Source organism: Lemur catta, chromosome 1 (assembly GCF_020740605.2).
Source record: "Lemur catta isolate mLemCat1 chromosome 1, mLemCat1.pri, whole genome shotgun sequence".
Taxonomy (NCBI): Eukaryota; Metazoa; Chordata; class Mammalia; order Primates; family Lemuridae; genus Lemur; species Lemur catta.
Window position 1 is genome coordinate 246821583 of NC_059128.1, and position 23007 is coordinate 246844589.

The following is a 23007-nucleotide window of genomic DNA, read 5'->3' on the forward strand; positions in this document are numbered from 1 at the left end:
ATATATAGCTAGGTTCATTTGTTTCTAGGTGCTTTTGCTTTTTAGAGATTGTTTGTTTATTGTTTAAGATTTAATTTCTAAAATAGTTATATGGTTGAAAATTCAAAACTATAAAAAAAAATATAACCAGAAAGAACTATTTGCCATCTCTGTCCCCTTTCTTGTCCCTGTATCTTCCCTTGTCCTACAGGTAACCACTTTCATTAGTGTTTAGTTCATCCTCCCATTATTTCTTTTTGAAAATATAAACAAGTGTATGGGGGAAATGGTATTTTAAAGACCATAAGTTGGGTACTAAGGATATTCATTGCTATGGACTGGTTTATGTATGTGCATGTATATATAATATTCAAATCCACCTTCTCTTTCTTCCTCAAAAAGCTAGCATACTATATACTCTTCTGTATTATCCTTTTTTTTAACTGAATAGTAAATCCTGAAATTATACTAAGCAGTATAAAGAAATCTTCTTTATTATTTTCTACAGTTGTAAAATGCTCCACTGTATGGATATTCCATCATTTACTCAGCCTGTTCTACACTGAAGGACTTTTGTGTTTCCCGTGTTTTGTTTTTAAAAAAGAGTGCTGTGAAGAATAAGTTTGTAAAGGAGTCATTTTTTATTTTGGGAAACAGATTCCGGGAAGTGGAACTATTAAATCAAAGAATAAACATAAATGTTATTTTGACAGATACTATAGCAAAGTCTTTCTTTCCTCTTGCCCTCAAATAATAACCACATAGAAAAAAAACAAAGTGATCTGGAATTTGGTAGTATGAGAGAAATGTTCATTTCTAATTTTTCCTATAAACATTTCCCTCTGGTAAAAAATAGTTTTGAATTTTATATAGATATAATAAATAGACGGTTTAACATATTGCTGTACAACTTTAGTTCTTCTATACAGAAAACCATGGAAAAAATTATTTTAAAATAAAAATAGCAGGTGTAGTAAAAGGAAAATAGGGTGGAAGATTTAAAGACATGAGCTCAGCCAACGCAGTGGCTCACACCTGTAATCCTAGCACTCTGGGAGGCCAAGGTGAGAGGATTGCTTGAGGCCAGGAGTTCGAGAACAGCCTGAGCAAAAGCAAGACCCCATCTCTACAAAAAATACAAAAATTAGCCAGGTGTGAAGGCGTGCACTCTGTTTCTCAAAAAAAAAAAAAAAAAGGCAGGGGAGGGAGGACATGAGCTCTTTTCTGGTTGTTCTACTTCTGAAATTCTATGATTTTATGAGCTAAGCTCTTATGGGATTTCCTAAAATAGGACAAAATTCAATCATTGTAAAGAAAATGGAACAAAGAGCTTTTATACCAAGCTTCTTTCCATTCCGATTTATTCCTATTTAATTCTGTATTTTTAGCAAGCTTTGATATCTATAGAAAAGAAAGTAACCTTCGTTTAAATACAAACCCATTTTTTTGGAGTAATGCATTTTACATACAACGTAGGACTGGATTTGCAGAGCTTGTGCCAAATACCCTATGTAGGCAGTTTAACAATGACTTCCTGTTACCAACTGGCTCCAATGAAAATGATCTTCCTTTAATCTAAAGAACAGGTGTATAACAGGCAGAACCGGATTCTCCAGGTGTGAAGTAAGCAATCTGTTCTCATTTGCTATTAACAGCAAAAGCATAACTTTATCTCTTAACTTATTTGACTTCATTATTTGGCTTTCAATTAACAATGTGAAAGCCATACAGAAATTAGCTTGTGACCTATAAGATAGAGACTTAAGTAATTTGATGAAAACATTACATGAGATGATATTCAGATTTTCTCTCAAGGCAGGACTCCAACACTGCAGGTGGAAAACCAACAAAAGGAACAAGACAGAAAGGTACTGTCTTTTTGTATTTTTTAATGTGAGATGTCCATAGACTGAAATCTGGTTATAGTGTACATTTAAAAATAGCTCAACAGATAATGGAAGTTACTTGTTTTATTCAGATTTGGACAGGGCTATAGGCAGTTGATTTGTTCATATATACTACTTATATACTGACTGGATTTGGGTGTAAAACTCTTGAAAATAGATCACTACCACAAAAATCAACTTTAGAGGAAAGAAATTTTTTAAAGTCCTTTAAAAAGTAACTTCTCATTTTGTTAACACTGGAAAGTCAGATCCTATGAAAACAAATCTAAAATTCTTCCTTTTATAGACAGACTATAAATTAACCATACTGTGCTTACTTTAGACAACACTTTTACATTTAACTCTGAAAAGAAGCTTACACCCAAATTTGGCACATATGTAAAAGTGTTGAGTTAATGTTAATGTTAAAGTTGAGATAATTTTCTATATGGTCTTAATTAATTGCTTCATTGTTATTTCCCAGAATCTTCTAAAATTAATTTGAGGAAATTAGAAAATAATCTTGTTGTAAAAGGATTAGTCATCTTTTTAATGTTTCTATGAGTATGTTAAAATATCAAAATACTAAGTGATTGTTTTAATGTTTCAGCCAATATATTAAAAATATTTAAATTATATAATTCAACATAAACATTACATTGATGTGATAGTTTGAAACATTTAAGTCAGTATCATTTAATGCAACATATAGATAGGTCAGGTACTTTCAAAGTTACCATGTTAGAATTTAACAAATATTCCATTTCAAAATAAAATAACAATAACTTTTATAAGTTTTTTAAGGGTAGATTTGAGAATTGGCCATGTAATACCTAGAACATATTATCTTCATGGCTATGTAGCATTAAATTTAATACAAAAATCATTTTATGTATGTATAGCTCATTTGAATAAGTGGAAATTCAAAAATTACACATCTTATATTTACCAAAAAAAGATCTTAAATTAAACAAGTCAATTTAATACCTTCTTTACACTAAAAGTAGAAAAAAAGCTTTGAAAGATTGCATTAAAAAATGTTAGAGAATTCAAAATCAGATAATATATGCAAACTGTAATAATTTTTTACTTTGTTTTTAGAAGCCACTATTTTGTCCTTATTTATAGCCAAAGAGGTTCATATTACATTAAGATCCCCTGTTTTTCACTTGAATTAGGGAAATGTTGCAAGTTAACTTCACATACAAAAACAAAAGAATATTTTATGTTGGGTAAAACCTGGTTTTATTTGTTGAAATATTTTATTTAATCAATATAGTAACTATATAAAGTATAGCTTACTTAAAAAAAAATCTATAAATACATTAAGTATCTATCCCAGGGCATATTTCTTAAAGCACTAGGTAATTTTTATTCATGTTTCCATTTCTAGGAATTTTCAGTCTGCAGTAGGGTAAAGAATATGTAATTTGAGTCACACAAGTTTACTTTTCTATTTCCCAGAACAAATGTCAAAGTTGATTATATGTACAAGTTAAGCTTAAAGACACTGTCAATTATTGCTAGTGAAATTCAAAACTGTATAGCAATGCTGGAAGCTAAACATACTGAAAGATGATTCATATTTGTATAAAACTCTTCCAACATTAAGAAAATAAATTTAAGGTATAGAAAACACTGCATAAAATAGTGATCTCATCAATTTTACCTAGCCTAAGCAATTTAATGATTTCACAACTATGAGCTTCACATTTTATGCCTACATGAACTCTGTCTCTTCCAACTTTTAAATTCTAATATGCTTAGATGTCTCACTTTGCCTGATATTCTAATTTCTAAAGATATGAGAACAAGAAGTTAAATTGGAAAGTTATACATACAGTTATGAGCATGCAACTACTAGAAAATGTAATTTACATACAGCACGTAAGTGCATCTGAATAGCTACATTAAGTAAATTTCTGCACAGATGAACAAGGATTTGAGGGAACATTCTGAACTATGTTAACTCTGCAAAGATAATCAACTATGACTATAACGCACAGACATAGAAATTGCTCTTTCCTACTCTAAATATACAGAAATGTATGATATAATATTAAATTTATAAAAAAACTTTTAAACTACATTATTCAATTTTAAAGTAAGAAAGTGAAATATCCAGGTGCCAGAAATGAAGAGGAAACATACAGCCCAAGTGAAAAGAAGTAATTAAAACTAACTCCACTGGGCTACTAGAAGCAAATATTTTACCTTCTAAAGCTAAGGTTTACAATTTGTGTATTATAAGGAACTAAAATTGAGTTTCCTAGATAAAGTAGTGAACCTAAGAAAAACCAAACAATCTGTACACAAAGACAGGAATATTTCTGTTGACTTGCCCAGGATTACAGCAGGAACTGAGATATCTACTCCAACAATAAAAATCACTAGAGAAAAATGAGACTTAATTTACACTACCTGGGCTACAATGGGAAAACTCCATGGGGCCCTAGTAGTAACAACAACAACAAAAGCCTCAGAATATATCCATAATTTAGCAGGGCACTCAGAAAATTTCTGTATAATACCCTAATAAAGATAAACTACTGATGAAGTTCACCAAATATACTCGCCCATCTCCAAGAGAGTGGCCCCAGTGAGTGGCTATAGCAAACAAAGGAATTTTATTCCTGAGAAATCAGAAATAACCTAATAATGTAAAGGATCTTTAACATAAATATACTCTAAATGTTCAAAAGAAATAAATGAAGATATAGGATCCATAAACCAAGATGAACATAGTATAAATTTTATATTTGACTTTAAACATCATTTATATCATATGCATGCCATGACATAACTGTGAAAAGAAACCCTATTCTATTTCCATGTTTTTCCTTTAATAGCAACAATATATAGATATCTAAAAAAAAAAAAAAAAAAGCAGAATATTTGTTTGTTTTTTTGGTGGTAATTTGAGATTAATGAATACAAAATACATGTTAATATATTTTAAAGAGTTCCTTAAGGTACCTTTTATTCAAATATAGAAGTGTGGTACTCCTTCAGGGAACTGTTTTTCCAAGGACAAAAAGGAAAGGCAACCTTTATAGGGGTCAGAGTCAAATATCTTAGTTTCCAAAATCAGTTGCAGTAAAATTCACCTTCCCAAAGGCACTTTGCAAAGGTATACTTGTGTTTCAATATCAATTTAAAATATTCTATTTCTTAAAAACAATTTTTTAAACTATGATGCTTCAATAAAAAACTTTTGGTGACATTGATAACTTATTTCTAATTTTTAAAATACAAAGATCTATCCAGTCATAAAAATGTTAGGGGATTCTTTCAGGATTTATTTCAAACCATACAACCAAAGACAAAGTTTAAGATGTTGTAGTTCTTAAGAAATGTGACATTCAAAGATTGTTAAAAGCTATGTAGCCATTATATAAACATGAGATAGGACTTAGTTCTCATGAATACAAAATCAAAATCTGTTTTATCTAATAGTGGTTTCTCTCTCTCTTTCTCCCTCCACTAAGTTTCTAACACTGTTACTCTTTCTTTTCCCCATAATATCAGGAACACAAGTCAGTTAAAAAAAATAGTGTATCTGGTTTAAATATTGTAGCTATTATGCACTGAGACTTAGGCAGTAGCCGGGGCATGGTGGCACAAGCCTGTAGTGCCAGCTACTCGGCAGGCTGAGGCAGGCTGAGGCAGGAGGATCGCTTGAGCCCAGGAGTTTGAGGTTGCTGTGAGCTAGGCAGACAGCACGGCACTCCAGCCCCAGCTGTCTCAAAAAAAAAAAAAAAACAAACAAACATAGTAGCTATAAGAATTCATAGGGACAAGCTAGTGCCAGAGTAGGAAACTGAAATCTATGTACATAAATAGGAATGAAGTGCACCTCACTTCCCATCTACCCTATTTCAGATTGTAACTATGACCTGAAGCAGAAGAAAATATCAGAATCCCAATCTCCACATGGTGTCAAGGATAGGATTCAAAATTTCTTAGAAACTGTCTGTGACATAGGTCTATGAGATCCAAACTAATTCTTTTTCTTCTATATTGTACAGTGATCAATTTGGTCTGATTATATTAAAGATCCTAATAAGGTTACAAACAATAGAATTATTTTAGATCTGATATGCTGTATTATCTCCTGTTAAACTCTTTTTCTCTTAAATGTGTTCATACTAATAATACAATATTTGTTGTAGATCAACTTCATTTGTAGTACATTTCACTAGGATAATCTATTTTTACTCACTGCAGAATAGGGGAAAGAGAACAGATGAGGTAGACATATGTCAAGTAGGCTCTGTCACTTATAAGCTGAATGGCCTCTGGCAAGTCACTTTAAAATTTCTCTTATTTAGATGTTGGCTTTATTGAATTGAACTGTTCCTTTAATTTTCTTGGTGTATGAAAAGTAAAGAAAATGGAGAAGATAAAAGTTCTTAAAGACATTATACCAAAAAACAAAAACAAAATCCCAAAACCCTAAATATCTAAATACTTGAGTTTCCAGAATGAAACAACTCACTAAATGTACAGAAAATAAATGCAAAAAACTCACCCCAATTCACATTATTGTAATATTTCAGAACACCAGGAATAAAGAAAAAAGGGCAAGAATTTCATGAAAGGAAATATAAAAACAGGTCTTATGCAAAATATCAGGAATCAGATGGCAGATTTCTCAAGGGCAACAAAGCTAGAAGACACAATAGCAAAACTTTCAAAATTTTAAGGGAATATAATTTCTTAGTGAAAATTATATGCACAGGAATTATAATATTCAGGTGTAAGGGTAGAATAAAAGCATTTTCAGAAATGCAAGTTATTATCACATTTGCATTTTGAAAGGAAGCTATGTTATACTCCCAAATCAGAGGACAAACCAACAAAGAAGATGAGAAACCGAAATCAGGAGACAATATAAAAGGAGAAAAAACAATTCCAACACAACCAGGTCACATTGGAGGGGTCAAGGAAAGAAGCCTCAAAAGATGAAACAATAAAATAAAATAAAATAAAAATATATTCTACAATTTAAACATATCAAGAGGATATTTTCCATTTTAGAATGAATTAGTGATGCATATGTACAAAATTAAGCAGCTGAAAAACATTGATAATTAATAATTTCAAGAGAAATTGAAAAGTTACATGTTTTTTGATCTGTCTGGTGGTTACATGGATGTATTCACTTTATAAAAATCATACTATATACCTTTATGTTCTGGGCATTTTCTGTATGTATATAAATATATCAATAAAAAGTTTTCTTTAAAATGCTCATTTTCTATCTCTACCCATTGAAAAAACTGAGAAACAATAAAAAAATTATTTCAGAAAGGAAATATAGCCAGAGCACCTTATGTGACTCAGCTATAAATATCTGGGTAGTCACAATAATGAAAACCTAATATTGATTAACCAAAAATTGTGATACAACTATATCGAGACAGGTAAGTTGAGGGAAGGATGGAGGTGTAAGAGAAAGTTAAATCCACATATTTCATAGCAGAAATTCAATATAATATCTAAAACTAAAACACAGAAACACTTACACAAGCATACTGGTTAGAAATGGGTAGTTTAGAGGTAACATATACCTAAGGAGCTAAAAATGAGTGCCTTTGGGAAAGGGAATCTGGAAATAGGGTGTGGTAGGGTAAACAGGGGTCAGATATTTATCTTTATAAACCTTTAAGTGATTTGACTTTTTAAACTGTGTAAAAGTATTATTAATTTGAAGGGAAAAAATCACATTTTAAAAAAGCTAATAAAAAGAGTTTATAGCTATATCGAATGTGACATGACATCTTCAGCACTCTAGGGAGGAATTTATTTTCAGCATCAATATGGTAATACCAGAAAGAGCATATAGATAAGGAAGTGATAAATAACACTAAGCCTAAAAATGAATAGTTGGAAGTTATTCAAGATAAATCATTAAGGCAACTCACTTTCACATCAGATTCCCTCTACACTGGAAAAAAGAATAGTCTTTCTTTATTCAGAGGTATGTAATAAATTATGGGTGGTAATTCTGCTTTCACAAAGCTGCCACATGAGAAAAAGTTTCCACAATTACTTCCCAATGTTTTTAGCTGTTTTTAAATATCTGTACCAGCATAATCATCAAATGTTTGATAAAATACTATATACAAAAGAGCATGTAGATAATACCAGCTTTATGTAATATATACATTCTAATAAATTTATACTACATATAATGGAAAAAGCACTGGTCTAGAAATCAGAAAGCTTGTCTTATCATACTAGTACTACAAATATGCTCACCATGACTCTGCAAGACACATAACGTTTCTGATCCTCAGTTTTCCCATAAGAAAAATGAGAAATTGATTATTTAACCTGTAACGATTCTTCTGGAATCAAATTAGAATATTCACTGGGAGTGGAAGAGATCAGCTTCATCTCTACCTTGGGAAACAGAGGAGGACTATACTTCACTGCTTTCAGTTTAGTTGAGGAGTTGCAAAAAAAAAAGGGGGGTGGGTGGGATATGGCATCACATCAGTGCTATAGAATTTTAATGCCTATGAGAGGCTCTCTAGTACTTCTTTCTCCCTGCCACGGGAGCTTAAGTCTCCAAGTGGCCAAGACAGATATTAGAGTCCCCTGCAAATCCATCATGGACATAAAATGTAAGCAAGAAATCTATCTTTGTAGTTTGAAGCCCACAAAATTTGGGAATTGGTTATTATTGTGGCATAATCGACAATATCTTGACTGGTAAAATAGGAATGGGCAGAATTTCTCATAAACCAAATATTTAAAACTCACAAGAAATTCCAAGTTAAATTGTTTTAGAAAGCTAAAAAATTCTCCAATTTATCTTTCTTTTATATTTGAATTTTTAAATTAAGGATATTAGGTTAATTATAATTAAATGTAATTAATTACAAATTACTTAGTAAGTTATATATAACTTACAAATGAACTTGTTTAGTATAGTTTAAAAAGAGAGAAAATATAAAAAACAAGAATATCTATTTTTCCACACATTTAATTTGTTGTTCTAGCAATGAAATCTTTCCCAATTAAAACTGTTTTGTTTTCATTTTATTTTATTTTATTTTTTTAGAGACCGGATTTGTCACTCAGGTTGGAGTGCAGTGGTGCAATCATAGCACCACAACCTCGAACTTCTGGGCTAAAGCGATTCTCCCACTTCAGACTCCAGAGTAGCTGGAACTGCAGGTGCATGCCACCATGCCCAGCTGATTTTTTAATTTTTGTACAGACCAGTCTTGCTACATTGCCTGGGCTGCTCTCTAACTCCTGGGCTCAAGTGATCCTCCCACCTCGGCCTCCCAAAGTGCGAGAATTACACCTGTGGGTCACCGTGCCTGGCCTTGTTTCTATTTTAATAAAGGACATAAATAATAGGATGCTCATATACTATTATATATATTCCCTCTTGCTTATTTCCTAGTTGTATGGAAAAAGGCTAAGAAATACATTGCTAAAAGATATGCCTAACATTGATCAATAACTACTGTTTTATATTGATCTACAACTTTCCTAACACCCAAAGTTGGCAGTTCTATCTATAGTGTCTTCTGATATTCTTCCTTGATTAGCATTTCTTTCACAAATTTTCCACGTTTAATATCATTCATAGTATACTTTTTTCCCCTTAGATTTTGGAAAACCACTAGCTTTAGTTAGTGCTACTCTGAAGGTAGAATATGGAGAATGAAAGGTGAGTGGGGAGGGGAAAATGGAATCCCTTTCCAGGTTAGAAGTCTCTCTCTCTCTCTCTCTCTCTCTCTCTCTCTCTCTCTCTCTCTCTCTCTCTCTCTCTCTCTCTCTCTTTGACAGAGACAAGGTCTTGCTCTGTCGCCCAGGCTGGAGTGCAGTGGTTCAGTCAAAACTCACTGCAGCCAGGAACTCCCAGGCTCAAGGGATCATCCTGCCTCAGCCTCCCTAAGAATACAGGCGTGCACCATCACACCTGGCTAATTTTATTTTTTAGTAGTGATGAGGTCTCACTGTGTTGCCCAGGCTGGTCTCGAACTCCGGGCCTTAAGCGATCCTCCTGCCTCCCAAAACACAAGGAATACAGGCATGAGCCAACACCCCAAATAAGAGCTTAGAAGTCTCTTATTTGCATAAATTGCATTGACTGATTTTTTTTCACTTTCACTATAGCAAATCAGTAAGAACAAAAAGACTACCAGCTATTTGAATTAAATATTTCAAATACATAAATAGCAGAACACTATATAAAAGGCAACAGAAACTTGCTCTTAAATTTGTTTCTAGCCAGTACTTAAAATGTTCAATAATACATTTATACAGCAAATGTTTCTGCATAAACTTTCAATATCTATAAAAGACTTTTTCTGTCAAAAACAGATTTCAAGGTCTTATCCCTTGTGATATGGTTCCTTTCCCAACCATTTCACTGACCTAATTGCCTCTTTTCAGAACTTACCCTAGATGATCTCTCTGTAGCATCTGACACCACTGAAAAAGCTTTATAGCATAGTAAAGAGTTGAATCCTTCAAACTAGACTGCCAGAATCTGAATCCCAACTCTACTCCTAGCTAACATCTTGGTTAAATTACTTAAACTTTGATCTTAATTTCATTATCTATAAAATAGAGATCATGACAATACTTAATTCAAAGTTCTCACCAGAATAAACAACACACTTAGAACAGTGCCTGGCACATATCAAGAGCTCAAGTAAATATAAGATACCAAGAACTCAATATGAGAACTCAAGTAAATATGAGACCCATCAAGGTGCCTATAATATCAGAATGAATAAAGACCCTTAACCTCATGAAAGTAGACAGTAAATTAAGATAGGTAAGGATATAGTATATTAAAAGGCGAAAAATGCTAAGCAAAATAGAACTGGGAAGGTTCAGAGAGATGAGAGGAGTTGCAGTTCTAGACAGAGTGACCAAAGTCAGCCTTACTGAGAGATGACATTTCAGCAAGGCCTAGAAGACTTGGGGAAATAAGTCACGGATTCCAACATAGGAAACAGCAAGTGCCAAAACTCTAAGACTGGATGGTGCCTGGTTTGTGTGAGAAAGGCAAGGAAGATAGTGAGACTGAAGCAGAGGGAGAGGGAGAGTTGTAGGAGGTTGACAAGATTTTCTTTTTTCTTTTTTTTATGCGATAAAATCTCACTCCATGATCCAGGTTAGAGCATCGTGGTGTCAGCCTAGCTCACAGCAACCTCAAACTCCTGGGCTCAAGCGATCCTCCAGCCTCAGCCTCCAGAGTAGCAAGACTATAAGCACGCACCACCACACCCAGCTATTTTTTTGTTTTTAGTAGAGATGGGGTCTCGCTATTGCTCAGGCTGGTCTCAGTCTCAAACTCCTGAGCTCAAGCGATCCTGCTGCCTGGGCCTCCCAGAGTGCTAGGATTATAGGTGTGAGCCACTGCGCCCAGCCAAGATTTGCTATTAGTTTGGCTATGAGGCACTGTTAGTTTAGATATGAGGTGTGGAAAAAAATAATCAAGAATAACTCCAAAGTTTTTGGTCTGAGGAACTGAAAGAATAGCATTGCCCTTTACTGAGATGGGGCAGTTTGGGGGTTCGGAGGAAGATCAGGAGCTCATTTTACACACAGACATTCAAATGGAGTTGTCAGGTAGTTATGTGTTTTAAGAGCAGTCTAGACTGGAGATATGAATCTGAGTCATCAGCTAACAGACAGCATTTAATGTCATGAGACTGAAAAATGGTGGTGGATAAAAAGAGGACTGAGCCTGGAAGCATTTCAATATTCAGAAGTGGGGGAGATGAGAAGAAGTCAGAAAAAAAGAAAGTGATGAAGTAAGAACCAAAGAGGTAAGAGGAAAACAGGAGAAACACTTTTCTTGAAAGAGTTTCAAGAAACGATTATATTAAGTGCTGCTGATGAATTAAAATCATCAAGACCTATTACTTCTACTTCCAAAAATACATCCTTATGGTTCCTATCTATTTTATCACTATTTTTATCATCCAAGTTTCTTCTGTGAACTACTTCATCCACCCCAGGAAAACTATTCTCTATACAGAAGCAACAACATCTTTTAAAAATACAAATCATGTCAAAACCCTATTTATCCTTTAATTGTATTCCACGGCATCTAGAATAAAATCTAAACTCCTTATTTTGGCCCTTTATTGTCTGGTCCCTGCCTACATTTCGAACTTCATTCCTCTAGTGTTACTCCTCTCATTAATTTCTATCGACATAAGCATTCATTTTATTCTTAAAACATATCAGTTTCATTCATTGCCTTTGCAGCCATGTCCTACATCCAGAATACACTCCCTTGGCTCTTCAGCTGCTTGGCTTCTTCAGTCTCATAGATAAATTTCTTTAAAGAGGACCTGCCTGATTGTTCTATCAAAACCTAAAATTATCTCATTGATCTGTTTAATTGTGTATTATCTGTCTCCCCCCAATTATAAATTCCTCAAGGACAGGGATTGTTAAATATACACTACAGTCTTTAAAACTTTGCATATAGTAGGCCTCAATAATTATTTGACATAATGGCAGTCCTTTGAAACGAAGGGAATATTACCAGGATACTGGTTTAACTTTTTATGCAATACAGGTAAAATCACTTCTATAACATCCTTGATTGGGTCATCATTCAAGAAAATCTTGAACATCTCCAGTGATAGCAAACTCATCACCTCATGAAGCAGTTTACTTCATCTTGGGACAGCTCTACTTGTTTGAAAAGTCTTCTTTATATTGAATCAAACATCTCTCATGTAATTTCCACCCACTGCCCTTTGAAGCTACGCCAAGTAAGTCTAATCCCTCTTGTGTATACAGACATTCACATTTTAGAAGATTGTTGCACATATTCCCTACATCTTCTCTTTTATAGGACAGATATCTCTAATTCTTTCAATGATTCTCCACTTGGTAGGGTTTTCCAATCTCACCCTTTCCATGCTAGTTTAGAAATTCCTAATTTATGAATTTCCGTCTCAAAATAACATGCTCAGAAGTTCATACAGCCTGTGTCCCACAATTTTCTCTGAATAGCAAAGAAATGGAGGAACGAATATCTTTCTTCATCTGCCTAGACATCACATCATACTATTATTCATAAAAGCATAATGATTATTGTGATAGTTCTGATAGAAACTTTGTAATTACTAAAATCTTCAATACTTTCATAAACACTGTTGTGAATCCAAGGGTCTTCCATTTGGTAGATGTGAAGATGTTTTTCTGTATAGCTAGGTGAAATATTTTACATCTATTTCTGTTGAATATATTTTTGTTACTGAAGTGTTCTACACTATTTTAGTCTTTGAATCCCTACTCTGTACATACATATACTAAAGATCCCTCAAAATTTACACCATCCACATATTTGGTAAGTATACCTTTTGTGACAACACCCAAATCATTAATAAAAATATTTCCATACACATATAAAACATTGAGTCCCATAGCATAACAGCATCATATCAGAGACCTTTTTCTCTGGTTGATACTAATACTATGTGTGGTCCAGCAAGCCATTTATACTCCCAGACAGCCTCTTCTTATCTTCAAAAATGTCATGAAAGACATTTCTAAAATCCAGACTCTGTGAAAATAAGTGTTTTAATTGCTTTTTATTCACTTCATTTTATATATATCATTATATATCTCTAAATATCACTATATATAAATTACATACATCAATTTTACTTTTGTGGATACCAAAACAGGATGTGATAAATGTCAATATTATTAGTAATCCCTAAATAACAGTTATATAAATATATCCTGATGTTTATCAGGATAAAATATTACTTAACACAAATTGATATAAATTTTATTCTGAAACAGCCTGGATATCTTCGCAAAAGAATGCTAAGAATGAGAAATCAGCATAATCAAACCAAGAATATGTTTTCATATGCATGCAATGAGTAAGAAAAAAAAGCTATGTCAAATAATATGCTAATCAACCCAAAGGCCTCAGAAAACTTAAGTTTAATATTATCTATATCACTTAAAGTTCTCATATGGAGTCTGTCCTGTCATTACAATGGTTTTAACAGAATTATGTATATTTAGCAAAATGAGTATAATTTTAACATTACACAGACAGTGGAGGCAGTATCTTTCATAGTAAGAACACTTTGGAGTCTAAAGATTAATCCTAAAAGTTGAAGATATGGTCAATAGCACCCTTTATCAAAACAAAAAAATTCTATCCTGTGACAGATACCATCATGACAATAAAGAATTTGTCTTGGACTCTATTACTGCTTTCTCAGCAACTGCCCTCAACTAAATGGCACTCATAGGAGCTCCACATTATGAAAAGTAATTTATAAATTATTTTATATTACTTTTCCTATTTCAATGATTTTTATGAGGAAATTCTTATTGATTTTTCTAATTTTTTAACCTCCTTTTAGAAAACTAGGAGAATTTTTGCTGGGAGATAGACAGCTATGTGAAATCAACTGGTACTGTGGAAAAATATCAAGTTTCTCTCTATTCAAATACAATCATTTTATCATTTTTGCTTCTTAGGAGGAAAGGGAAGATGAAAGACCGACTTCAAGAACTAAAGCAGAGAACAAAGGAAATCGAACTTTCTAGAGAAAGTCATACGTCAACTGCAGAAGTAGAAGAACAAGGGGTGTTTCTGCAGCAAGCTGTTATTTATGAAAGAGAGCCTGTAGCTGAGAGACATCTACATGAAATCCAGAAACTACAGGAGAATATTAACAATTTGGCAGATAATGTTCAAAAATTTGGGCAACAACAAAAAAGTCTAGTGGCTTCAATGAGAAGGTTTAGTCTACTTAAAAAAGAGTCTAGCATTACAAAGGAGATAAAAATCCAAGCAGAACACATTAACAGAAGTTTGGATGATTTAGTTAAAGAAGTTAAAAAGTCAGAGGTTGAAAATGGTCCATCATCAGTGGTCACAAGGATACTTAAATCTCAGCATGCTGCAATGTTCCGCCATTTTCAGCAAATCATGTTTATATACAATGACACAATAGCAGCAAAGCAAGAGAAGTGCAAGACATTTATCTTCCGTCAGCTTGAGGTTGCTGGAAAAGAGGTACCTGAAGAAGAAGTAAATGATATGCTCCATCAAGGAAAATGGGAAGTCTTTAATGAAAGCTTACTTACAGAAATCAATATCACTAAAGCACAACTTTCAGAGATTGAACAGAGACACAAGGAACTTGTTAATTTAGAGAACCAAATAAAGGATTTAAGGGATCTTTTCATTCAGATATCTCTTTTAGTAGAGGAACAAGGAGAAAGCATCAACAATATTGAGATGATGGTGACTAGTACAAAAGAATATGTTAACAATACTAAAGAAAAATTTGGACTAGCTGTAAAATATAAGAAAAGAAATCTGTGCAGAGTATTGTGTTGTTGCTGCTGTCCATGCTGTGGCTCAAAATAAAGAAGCAATTTTGGAAATTTTTCCATCTTTAGGATGAAGGATATCCCATATTTCAGTGTCTTGTATTATTTTTCTTCAATTTATGCATCCATTTACATATCTTTCATCACCATTAATTTGTAATTTTTCCCTTTAACTCTAACCCACTAGAATTACAGAAATTTCTGAAGCCAGTTACATAAAACAAGTCTCTACTTAATTAAACTGAAAACAGTACCATTACCATCAACTCACAGGTTAACTATTAAAAATGAGATGAATGATCTTAAGTTTCTGGTCAGGTATTAAGCTCTTAAGCATTTTTCTAACTTCCAATGCTTTAACAATATGAATGTTCAATTAAGTGATGACTACTTAAGCAATCCATATGACTCATTTGAGAATATTTTGGTAGTTAAGAATAATATAAAGTAAGACCTCAAAGGGTGTTCCAATAATGCAAAATAAAACTAGAACCTGTATCAAATGCTTTATCCTCAGGTAGGTAAGTTAACTCAGTGGTCAACAGATCCTGGGAAAACTCAACTAGGTGCTTGAAGAATCTAATTGGTAACTGGGAGCTGAATCTAGCTTAAGGCATAAGAAAGTGAAGGGTTCTTCAATTTTTCTTCAATTCATGGATCTATTCACATATCTTTATCATTCTCCTATTTATTATTTCAAGGTCTAACTTAAAAAAAGTACATTTGACTCAATTTCTGATAATAGTATTATGATAATCCATAGCCTAGTTAACTTCTCCTGTGCACTTAAAGAATACGACTCAAAGAAACTTGCAAACTAACATTTTCCTGTAACATTGTCTAAAAGGAGAGTCAAGTAAGTACATAAAGGTTGGAAACAAAAAAAAATAACAATTTTGGTAATTGTTTCTTCTGATATGGAAACTCACCAACAGAGTTTTAATCTTTTTGGTCATAAATTCCTTGTGGAATTTGATGAGTGTTAGTGCATTTGTTAGAAAAATGCACATGAACTTGGAATTGTGTACCTGGGTCCTACAAAGACCCCGGGTCAAGAAACACTTTTTTTATTGGAATGTTCATAACACCTAGCAAGATCAAATCAGAGATATTACATTAATATTTTCTTTCCTGAATGAAGCTCCATACATGTATCACTTTTGTTATAAGCATGTTTGTGAAGTTTGGCCAAGAGTTAAGTTAGATCACATAACTTCACGGAAAAGCAGATAGTATGTAATAAGAAAGTGGCACCATCCTAGTAGCTCAGGTATGCTAACACTTGTGGAACTGTTATTATCCTGGAAGGAAATTTTAGCCTGTGGGTCTCCAGGGTCATTCTGGTTAAAGGTTTTAAGAGATTCAACTATAAAAAAGAGGGGTAATTTATTATCTCTCTGAGGCCAACTTTCAAGACTATACAGGTAATAGAGAGAGGCGGTACAGAAAGAGTATGTGCCTTCTTACAGCACCAGTGTAACCTTGGGCTGCTGAAAATCTCAGCAGGTTAAGATGTTTAAAATACCTCTCAGCTCAGTTTATTTCATAAGTAAGCAATAAATAGTTCCTTGTATTATTAACGGAAAACTTCTATGGTGGATGTTGAGCTTAAAATTTGAGATTACTGCTGATTTCAGTGCTATTTATACAACTACAAAATTTTTTTACTTTTTCTCTTGAAAAGGCCTTCTTTGTCAAGATTAGTTTGAAGTTTTGGGGTCTTTTTAATTAAATTATAAATAGTTGAAACAAGAGTGTGTGGGTAAGGGGAAGGTATGGGTAGATAAAATAATTCATACCTTGGTTAATTGAGAGTATAGGCTAAAGTAATTTCTATAGTCATTATGAGAAAAAAAGGACTTTCTAGGTAAATAGGTTAACAGGATTGCAAAGCAGAATGTTTGTATGGCATTTATTTTTATTCTCTTTAGAAAGAATGCAAATCACTTTTACCTTTTTATTTAAATTGGTTCCGGGTCATGTCACTATACACAGCGGAATGCAAACAAAGAATTACAATATTGTCCAACTACTTTTATTATAGAAAAGGCATTTAACCACTAAGTCCAAAGAAGTAAGGTGATTTGTCAGAGTCACGAACAAATTCACATTAGCTCTTACAATCCAGGTTCCAGACTCCAGCTTCTCTCTAAACTAATAGTTTTTTAACTTTTCACCATTTATTTCAGAAGATTTTAATTAAAATATTATGCTGATTAATAATTGCTGTATCACTGCAAAGAGAACTTCTGAAATAATAAAACAAAGAAACCTAGTAATAGTCTGATTCTGACTTTTCAAGAAAAACCTCAATCTGTGACATCAAGTGAAATTTGGCCAAGGCATCATTTGCAATCACACATGCTGTCAGTCTGCTGTGCAGGAAAAAGTAGGCAAAAACTGAAGATTGTCCAGGACCTGCCACTGTGGTCATGTATTTTGTGTCCCACAAATAACAATGAATTCTGGCTCTATCAATTTGTAATTTTGTGATTATAGGCAAAATTCTAATTCTTTAGGTTTATTTCCTTCTACTCAAAGACTGAATCTTTTCAGAGGTCAGTTGCTTTCTGTTTGCTCATTACTTGAGTATGGGAGGAGAAAGTTATCTAGGTATTAAAATGGGTTCTGAGAGGCTTTGTGGGTCCTACATCAACTATTTTAGGCTCAGATAAGGGGAGAAGAGAAGAAATTAGATGCTGTAAATGTATTTGGCAGATGAGTGGTCCAGATGTCTGCGGGCAGCAAGGATGCAGCTGTGTGCAACAAAGAGCACTGCCTCTCAATATAGATATGCTCCTCCTACTTCTCCACAGCTCTCTTGCCCCTCGGACTGAGCTTAGCATGATTCTCCCAAACATTCTTCCCACTTATTATCTAGTGGATTTGTCAATGCCAGATCTATTATGTGCTAGGCATGTCTAGTTTCTAGTTGCTGGGGTAATATTTGTAAAAAAAAAAAAAAAAAAAAAAAAAAACGGAATTTCTTATCTACATGGAACTATGAAGGGAGCCTCAAGGACTTTAAGCAAACAAATAGTAAAATTATCAAATTTATATTTTTAGAAACAATCTCACGTTTTTTACATATTCTTGTACTGCTTCACTTGTTATAATAAGCATTTACTGGTTTTGTAATTTGAAAATATCAAATAAAGAATAAAGTTCCTGCTGGCAATGTAGAGAAGAGCTTGAAGGACGGGCAAAACTCATAGCAAGAGACTAGTTAGGAGACCATTGCCATCAGTCATACAGTGGAGAAGTGATGAGGGGTTTATAAAGAGTAGTAAAGAGATTCAAATAGTATTAAGGCAGTAGTATCAATAAGAGAAGTTAATTCTCTTATTGCTCAGGGAGAAAAAAGTAAACAGAGAACTTCCAAACATGGTACTTGGGCAGACATTCAAGAGATGTTTATAAGCATATGAGAAAGTGTAGGGGCCGGACACAGTGGCTTAAGCTTGTAATCCCGGTGCTTTTGGAGGCCAAAGGAGGAGGATCACTTGAGGCCATGAGTTCAAGACCAGCCTGGGCAACATAGAGACTCTGTCTCTCTAAAAAATACAAAGATTAGCCAGGCGTGGTGGCCTGCCTGTAGTCCCAGCTACTTGGGAGGCTGAGGCGGGAGGATTACTTGAGCCCAGGAGTTCAAGGCTGCAGTGAAGTATGATCATGTCTGGGCAACTGAGCAAGACTCTGTCTCCTTAATTTAAATTAAAAAAAAAAAGGTGGGATACAAAATTTTATATATTATATAGATACTACATATATTACATGTCATAAAAATATGCATAACGAATTCTTCAAAATGTTAGCAGTGACTGGTTCTGGATGGTAAGTCAAACATTTTTTGTAAACATTCTTTTCCAAATATGTATAACTATTAATATATCAATAAAAACACACAAAAAAATCTTTCCCTATATCTTTGAAATTTATTAAGAATATACACATTTGTGTACATTTTGTAAATTTTTAAAGCACTTTCATTTCAAAAAGCAATTTACCTTTTTAATAAAAATTCGATGGTTGTAAAACTCCCTTGAGAAAAGCTGGTCAAATGGCAGGCAATCCACTCTATGTTTCATAAACATATCATACCATCCATAATTAATTCTCATATCTTTGTGGGTTCTCACTGACAACGGGATTATAATGGTGAAACAATCACCCTAGTTGTGTAACTTTTTTTCTATTCAGGAAATTCACTAGCTGAGAGAGGTGACAGAACTGAAAGCAGATATTTTGCTGACAGAGTGATTTCATTACTCAGTAATCACTCTAGTCACTTAACAATCACATGCGCCTACCTCAGGGCTTTTCTACAGATATCTGCATGACTGACTCCCTCACCTCAAATGTCGGCTTCTCAATAAGACCTTCTATGATTATCCTAATTTATAAGAGCAACATTCCCTTGTCATCACCACCACCACCACAGGCTTCCTGATACTCTTTTACTTGCTTCATTGGTTTCAGTACACTTATCACCTAATATAGGATATAATTTATTAATCATATTTATTGTGTATCTCAGCCCCTAGAAGGTAACCTCCTGAAGTCATCCATGTATTTTTGTTGTTTTTGTTCCCAAGTGTATCCCCATCACCAGAACAATGCCTGGCACATAGTAGATGAGGTAGGCTCAATATATATGTGTTAAATTAATGACTGTATGAATGAGTAAATGCATGAAAGAGTAAACAAAAATAAATAAATGACTATTTGGTTAAAAACAAAGCACACATTATTATTTTACAAATGACTAAAAGTCATTAATATTTTTTTCTTCAGTCCAGAAATAGTTTTTACTTTAGACTAAAGCTGATTTTCTGCTTAAACATCTGTAGAGACCAATTTACCCTATGGGGTTCCACAAAGTTCATGCTTCATATATGTCTCTCTAAGTTTTCCTTCAGATTTAATAAAGGTGAGAATTGATTATATAAATCAAATAACTTCTCTAACTAGTTAAATGCATGAAAATTAAAAAGTATAAGCTTTACCAATAAATGATGCAATAAAGTTATAACTTTTGTAATTAGAGCTTCTAAACTTCCTATTAAATAAATGTTCACTTGCTACTGAGAATCACCGAGAAACTCTGCTTACAGGTTTTCATCTAACCACATGATAGGCTGATTTTTTTTTCAATCCTTAATAATGAATCACAAGAACATGGGAAAAGGGACAGGCTGCAAAGGGCCAACATTTAGTTTATTCCATGTTAAAGAGCAATTTAAACTCCTTTCACTTTACTATGTCTCACAGTTATAGCACCATCTGGTGTTTATTATGCATAAATACTATGAGAGCCAGTAACACAAAAGTCCTTTGTCACTTAAGTTTTTAAAAAATGTTCAAGCACTTGGACAAAATGATATAAGCATATGTCTAGGTTGATAATGCCACAGGTCATAGGTTCAATATGAAATGCAGAAGTGAAAATTGTGAAATCAATGTGGTATTAAAAAAATAAACCACTTAAATAAATTTCAAACAAGAATACTCTTAAGAAAAAGGACAAAGGCAAAATATAAGTTATTAATATTGAAAGAGGAAAAAAATTGAAAACTATGTTAATAGACTATTCCAAAATGCAAAAGTCAATGAAAAAGAAATCATCAAATAAAACAAAGAGTTTATATTTGAATACCCAGGAGATCTAAGTATAAGCTTGTTCATAATATAGTCTTAACTTTTATCTCTATGGGAAGCATTATAACAAGGCCTCACTATATTAACAATTCCCAATTAATTACATACATTTTATTCTACCAAGGCATGACTAATTTATCTTATTCAGTATTTTATAACAGGTAAATTTCTTCATTGGCCAATGCTTCTGCCCCAACGTGTACAATGACACCAACGTTACTTACACCAATACAGGCTTTCCTGATATCCTAGGATGTCTTAGCACTTCTGACATTGTCTCTTTTGTCTCTTCCATTCTCTCTTCATCACTAGAATCCACAACAAATATTACTCCATAGGACTCAGCATAGTAATTCTTCCAGATTCCCCGAATTCTTTTTCCTCCTCCCAAGTCAAAGATTGTAACTTCAAATTTTCCTTGTCTAAGGTCAATTTTGGAAAATCCAACAGTAGGAGCTACATCTTCAGGGTGCTCTGTTTCAAATGACACAAAAGACACAATCTTTAGACTTTAAATTAATAACATTAATTTAACTTTACAACTTAAAAAGTGTTATTAGTCATACTTTACCACAGAGTGGCATGCTTATTATTTGCCTAAGCAATAAACCTTACATCCAGGCATACTGGTTTGGGAAGAAGCTAGATACTATAAAATATCCAGCTAGAATTTGGACTCCATGCAGACTGGAATTTCTTTTTGTTTTTCTGATATAACACCAACACCTACCATATAATAGATATTTAATATGTATCTGTTGAATAAATAAATGAATGAACTCTTTTATGACTACTCTCCAAATTACAAACAATAAAAACGTCAAGCCTTCAACACCAAAGTCATCCCCAGGGACTGTTACATCTTCTGTGGAGTTATAAAGAAAACTATAAACATTTAGAGAATAGAAGAAACAAAGAGTGAAAGAAGCTACAGAGTAAGACCACTCTTTTTTTAATTAGATGAATTAAAGCTATACTTGGAATAAAGAGTCTTTAGAGAGCAGCTTACAAATAGAAAGTAGATTTCACCCTTTCTGTAGGATGTTTTGGATATCCAAATAAATTTATAATTGAATTATGTTGGACTTCCATATATGACAACATAAAGAAGGTACAGGATGTATATGATTATAACTCCTAAGGAGTGGTAGTGACAGTAAGAGATTAAAAAGATCCCTGAGAGTCATAAAAGATTTCATAGGATAGATGGCACTTAGGACTTAAAGCTAGGTAGGACTTAAACAGGCGGAAGAATGATCTAGTAAAGTAAAGGAAATGGCAAAGTCAAGGAATACAAACAAAGTGAACATTGTGGCTACAGCAAATCCTTAAGATTATGAATGCAGACTGAAGTCAGAATAAAGAAGGTTTTGAAGATAGAGAATGGAGAGCCACTGAAGGTAGTTGCCAGACCAATGATATAATTAAGGTGATTAAAGCAGTGTTTCATCTTGCAAACGTCTCTATAATGACTGGAAGTAAGAGTGATAGCCACTTCAAAAAGAGGTATGAAAATGAAAAGAAAGGAATAGCAAAGAAAGGACTCATGAAAGATTAGTTGAACCTGCTGACTCAGTGGTTATAGAGTTTAAGGTTCATTTTTGTCTTTTCCATTCTCTCTTCACTGGCCTCTACTGATAATTATTACCACTCAAGACTGTTTACAAATGCATGGTCAAAACAGTAGCTGCAAGCCACATGAAGCTTTCTAAATTTAAATAAATTAAAACAAAATTAAAAATTCAGCTTCTCAGTTGCATCAGCTACATTTCAAGTATCCAAAACCACGTGGCAAGTGGTCCACCCCACTGTAGAGTGCCAACACAGAATATCTCCAACAAAGCAGAAAGTTCTGTTGAACAATACTGGCTTAGAGGGTCTTATTCCCACATTTAGCAAAACATTTTGCTATTACAGAGATTAACTTGAAAGGCATTAGCTAGGCTCAGGTGTGACTGAGAAACAGACTTGCCATACACCATTCTCTTTCCGTAAGCACCTTAGTGCCATTTACACAGCTCCAAAGAAAGTTAATAGAGTCATTACAAGTCATATTGTTCCTAATACATTCATCATTTAGAAAGAGAAAAAGGCAGTTAGACCTAATATAACTAAC

General features: G+C 33.4%; 2 protein-coding genes across 4 annotated transcripts in view; one reads left to right on the forward strand and one right to left on the reverse strand.

The window, feature by feature from the left end:
- Nucleotides 1-23007, reverse strand: part of ARL13B (ADP ribosylation factor like GTPase 13B) — a 72111-nt gene that overhangs the window by 20253 nt on the left and 28851 nt on the right. For all 3 annotated transcript variants that reach the window (XM_045540434.1, XM_045540433.1, XM_045540435.1), the window contains one exon: nucleotides 21116-21365. In XM_045540434.1, the coding sequence (XP_045396390.1) occupies nucleotides 21116-21365 (250 nt within the window). The remainder of the gene's footprint in view (nucleotides 1-21115; nucleotides 21366-23007) is intronic.
- On the forward strand, nucleotides 1596-15282 carry STX19 (syntaxin 19). The gene is made up of 2 exons (XM_045540439.1): nucleotides 1596-1847; nucleotides 14373-15282. Exons 1-2 carry the CDS (start codon nucleotides 1753-1755, stop codon nucleotides 15268-15270), a joined length of 993 nt encoding a protein of 330 aa, XP_045396395.1. The 5' UTR covers nucleotides 1596-1752; the 3' UTR covers nucleotides 15271-15282.

Excerpts from the sequence above, each read along its gene's own strand:
- STX19 (XM_045540439.1), top strand. The coding sequence starts at position 1,753 with ATGAAAACATTACATGAGATGATATTCAGATTTTCTCTCAAGGCAGGA. Across the intron at positions 1,848-14,372 it reads AAAAGGAACAAGACAGAAAG|GAGGAAAGGGAAGATGAAAG; the intron begins GTACTGTCTTTT and ends TTTGCTTCTTAG.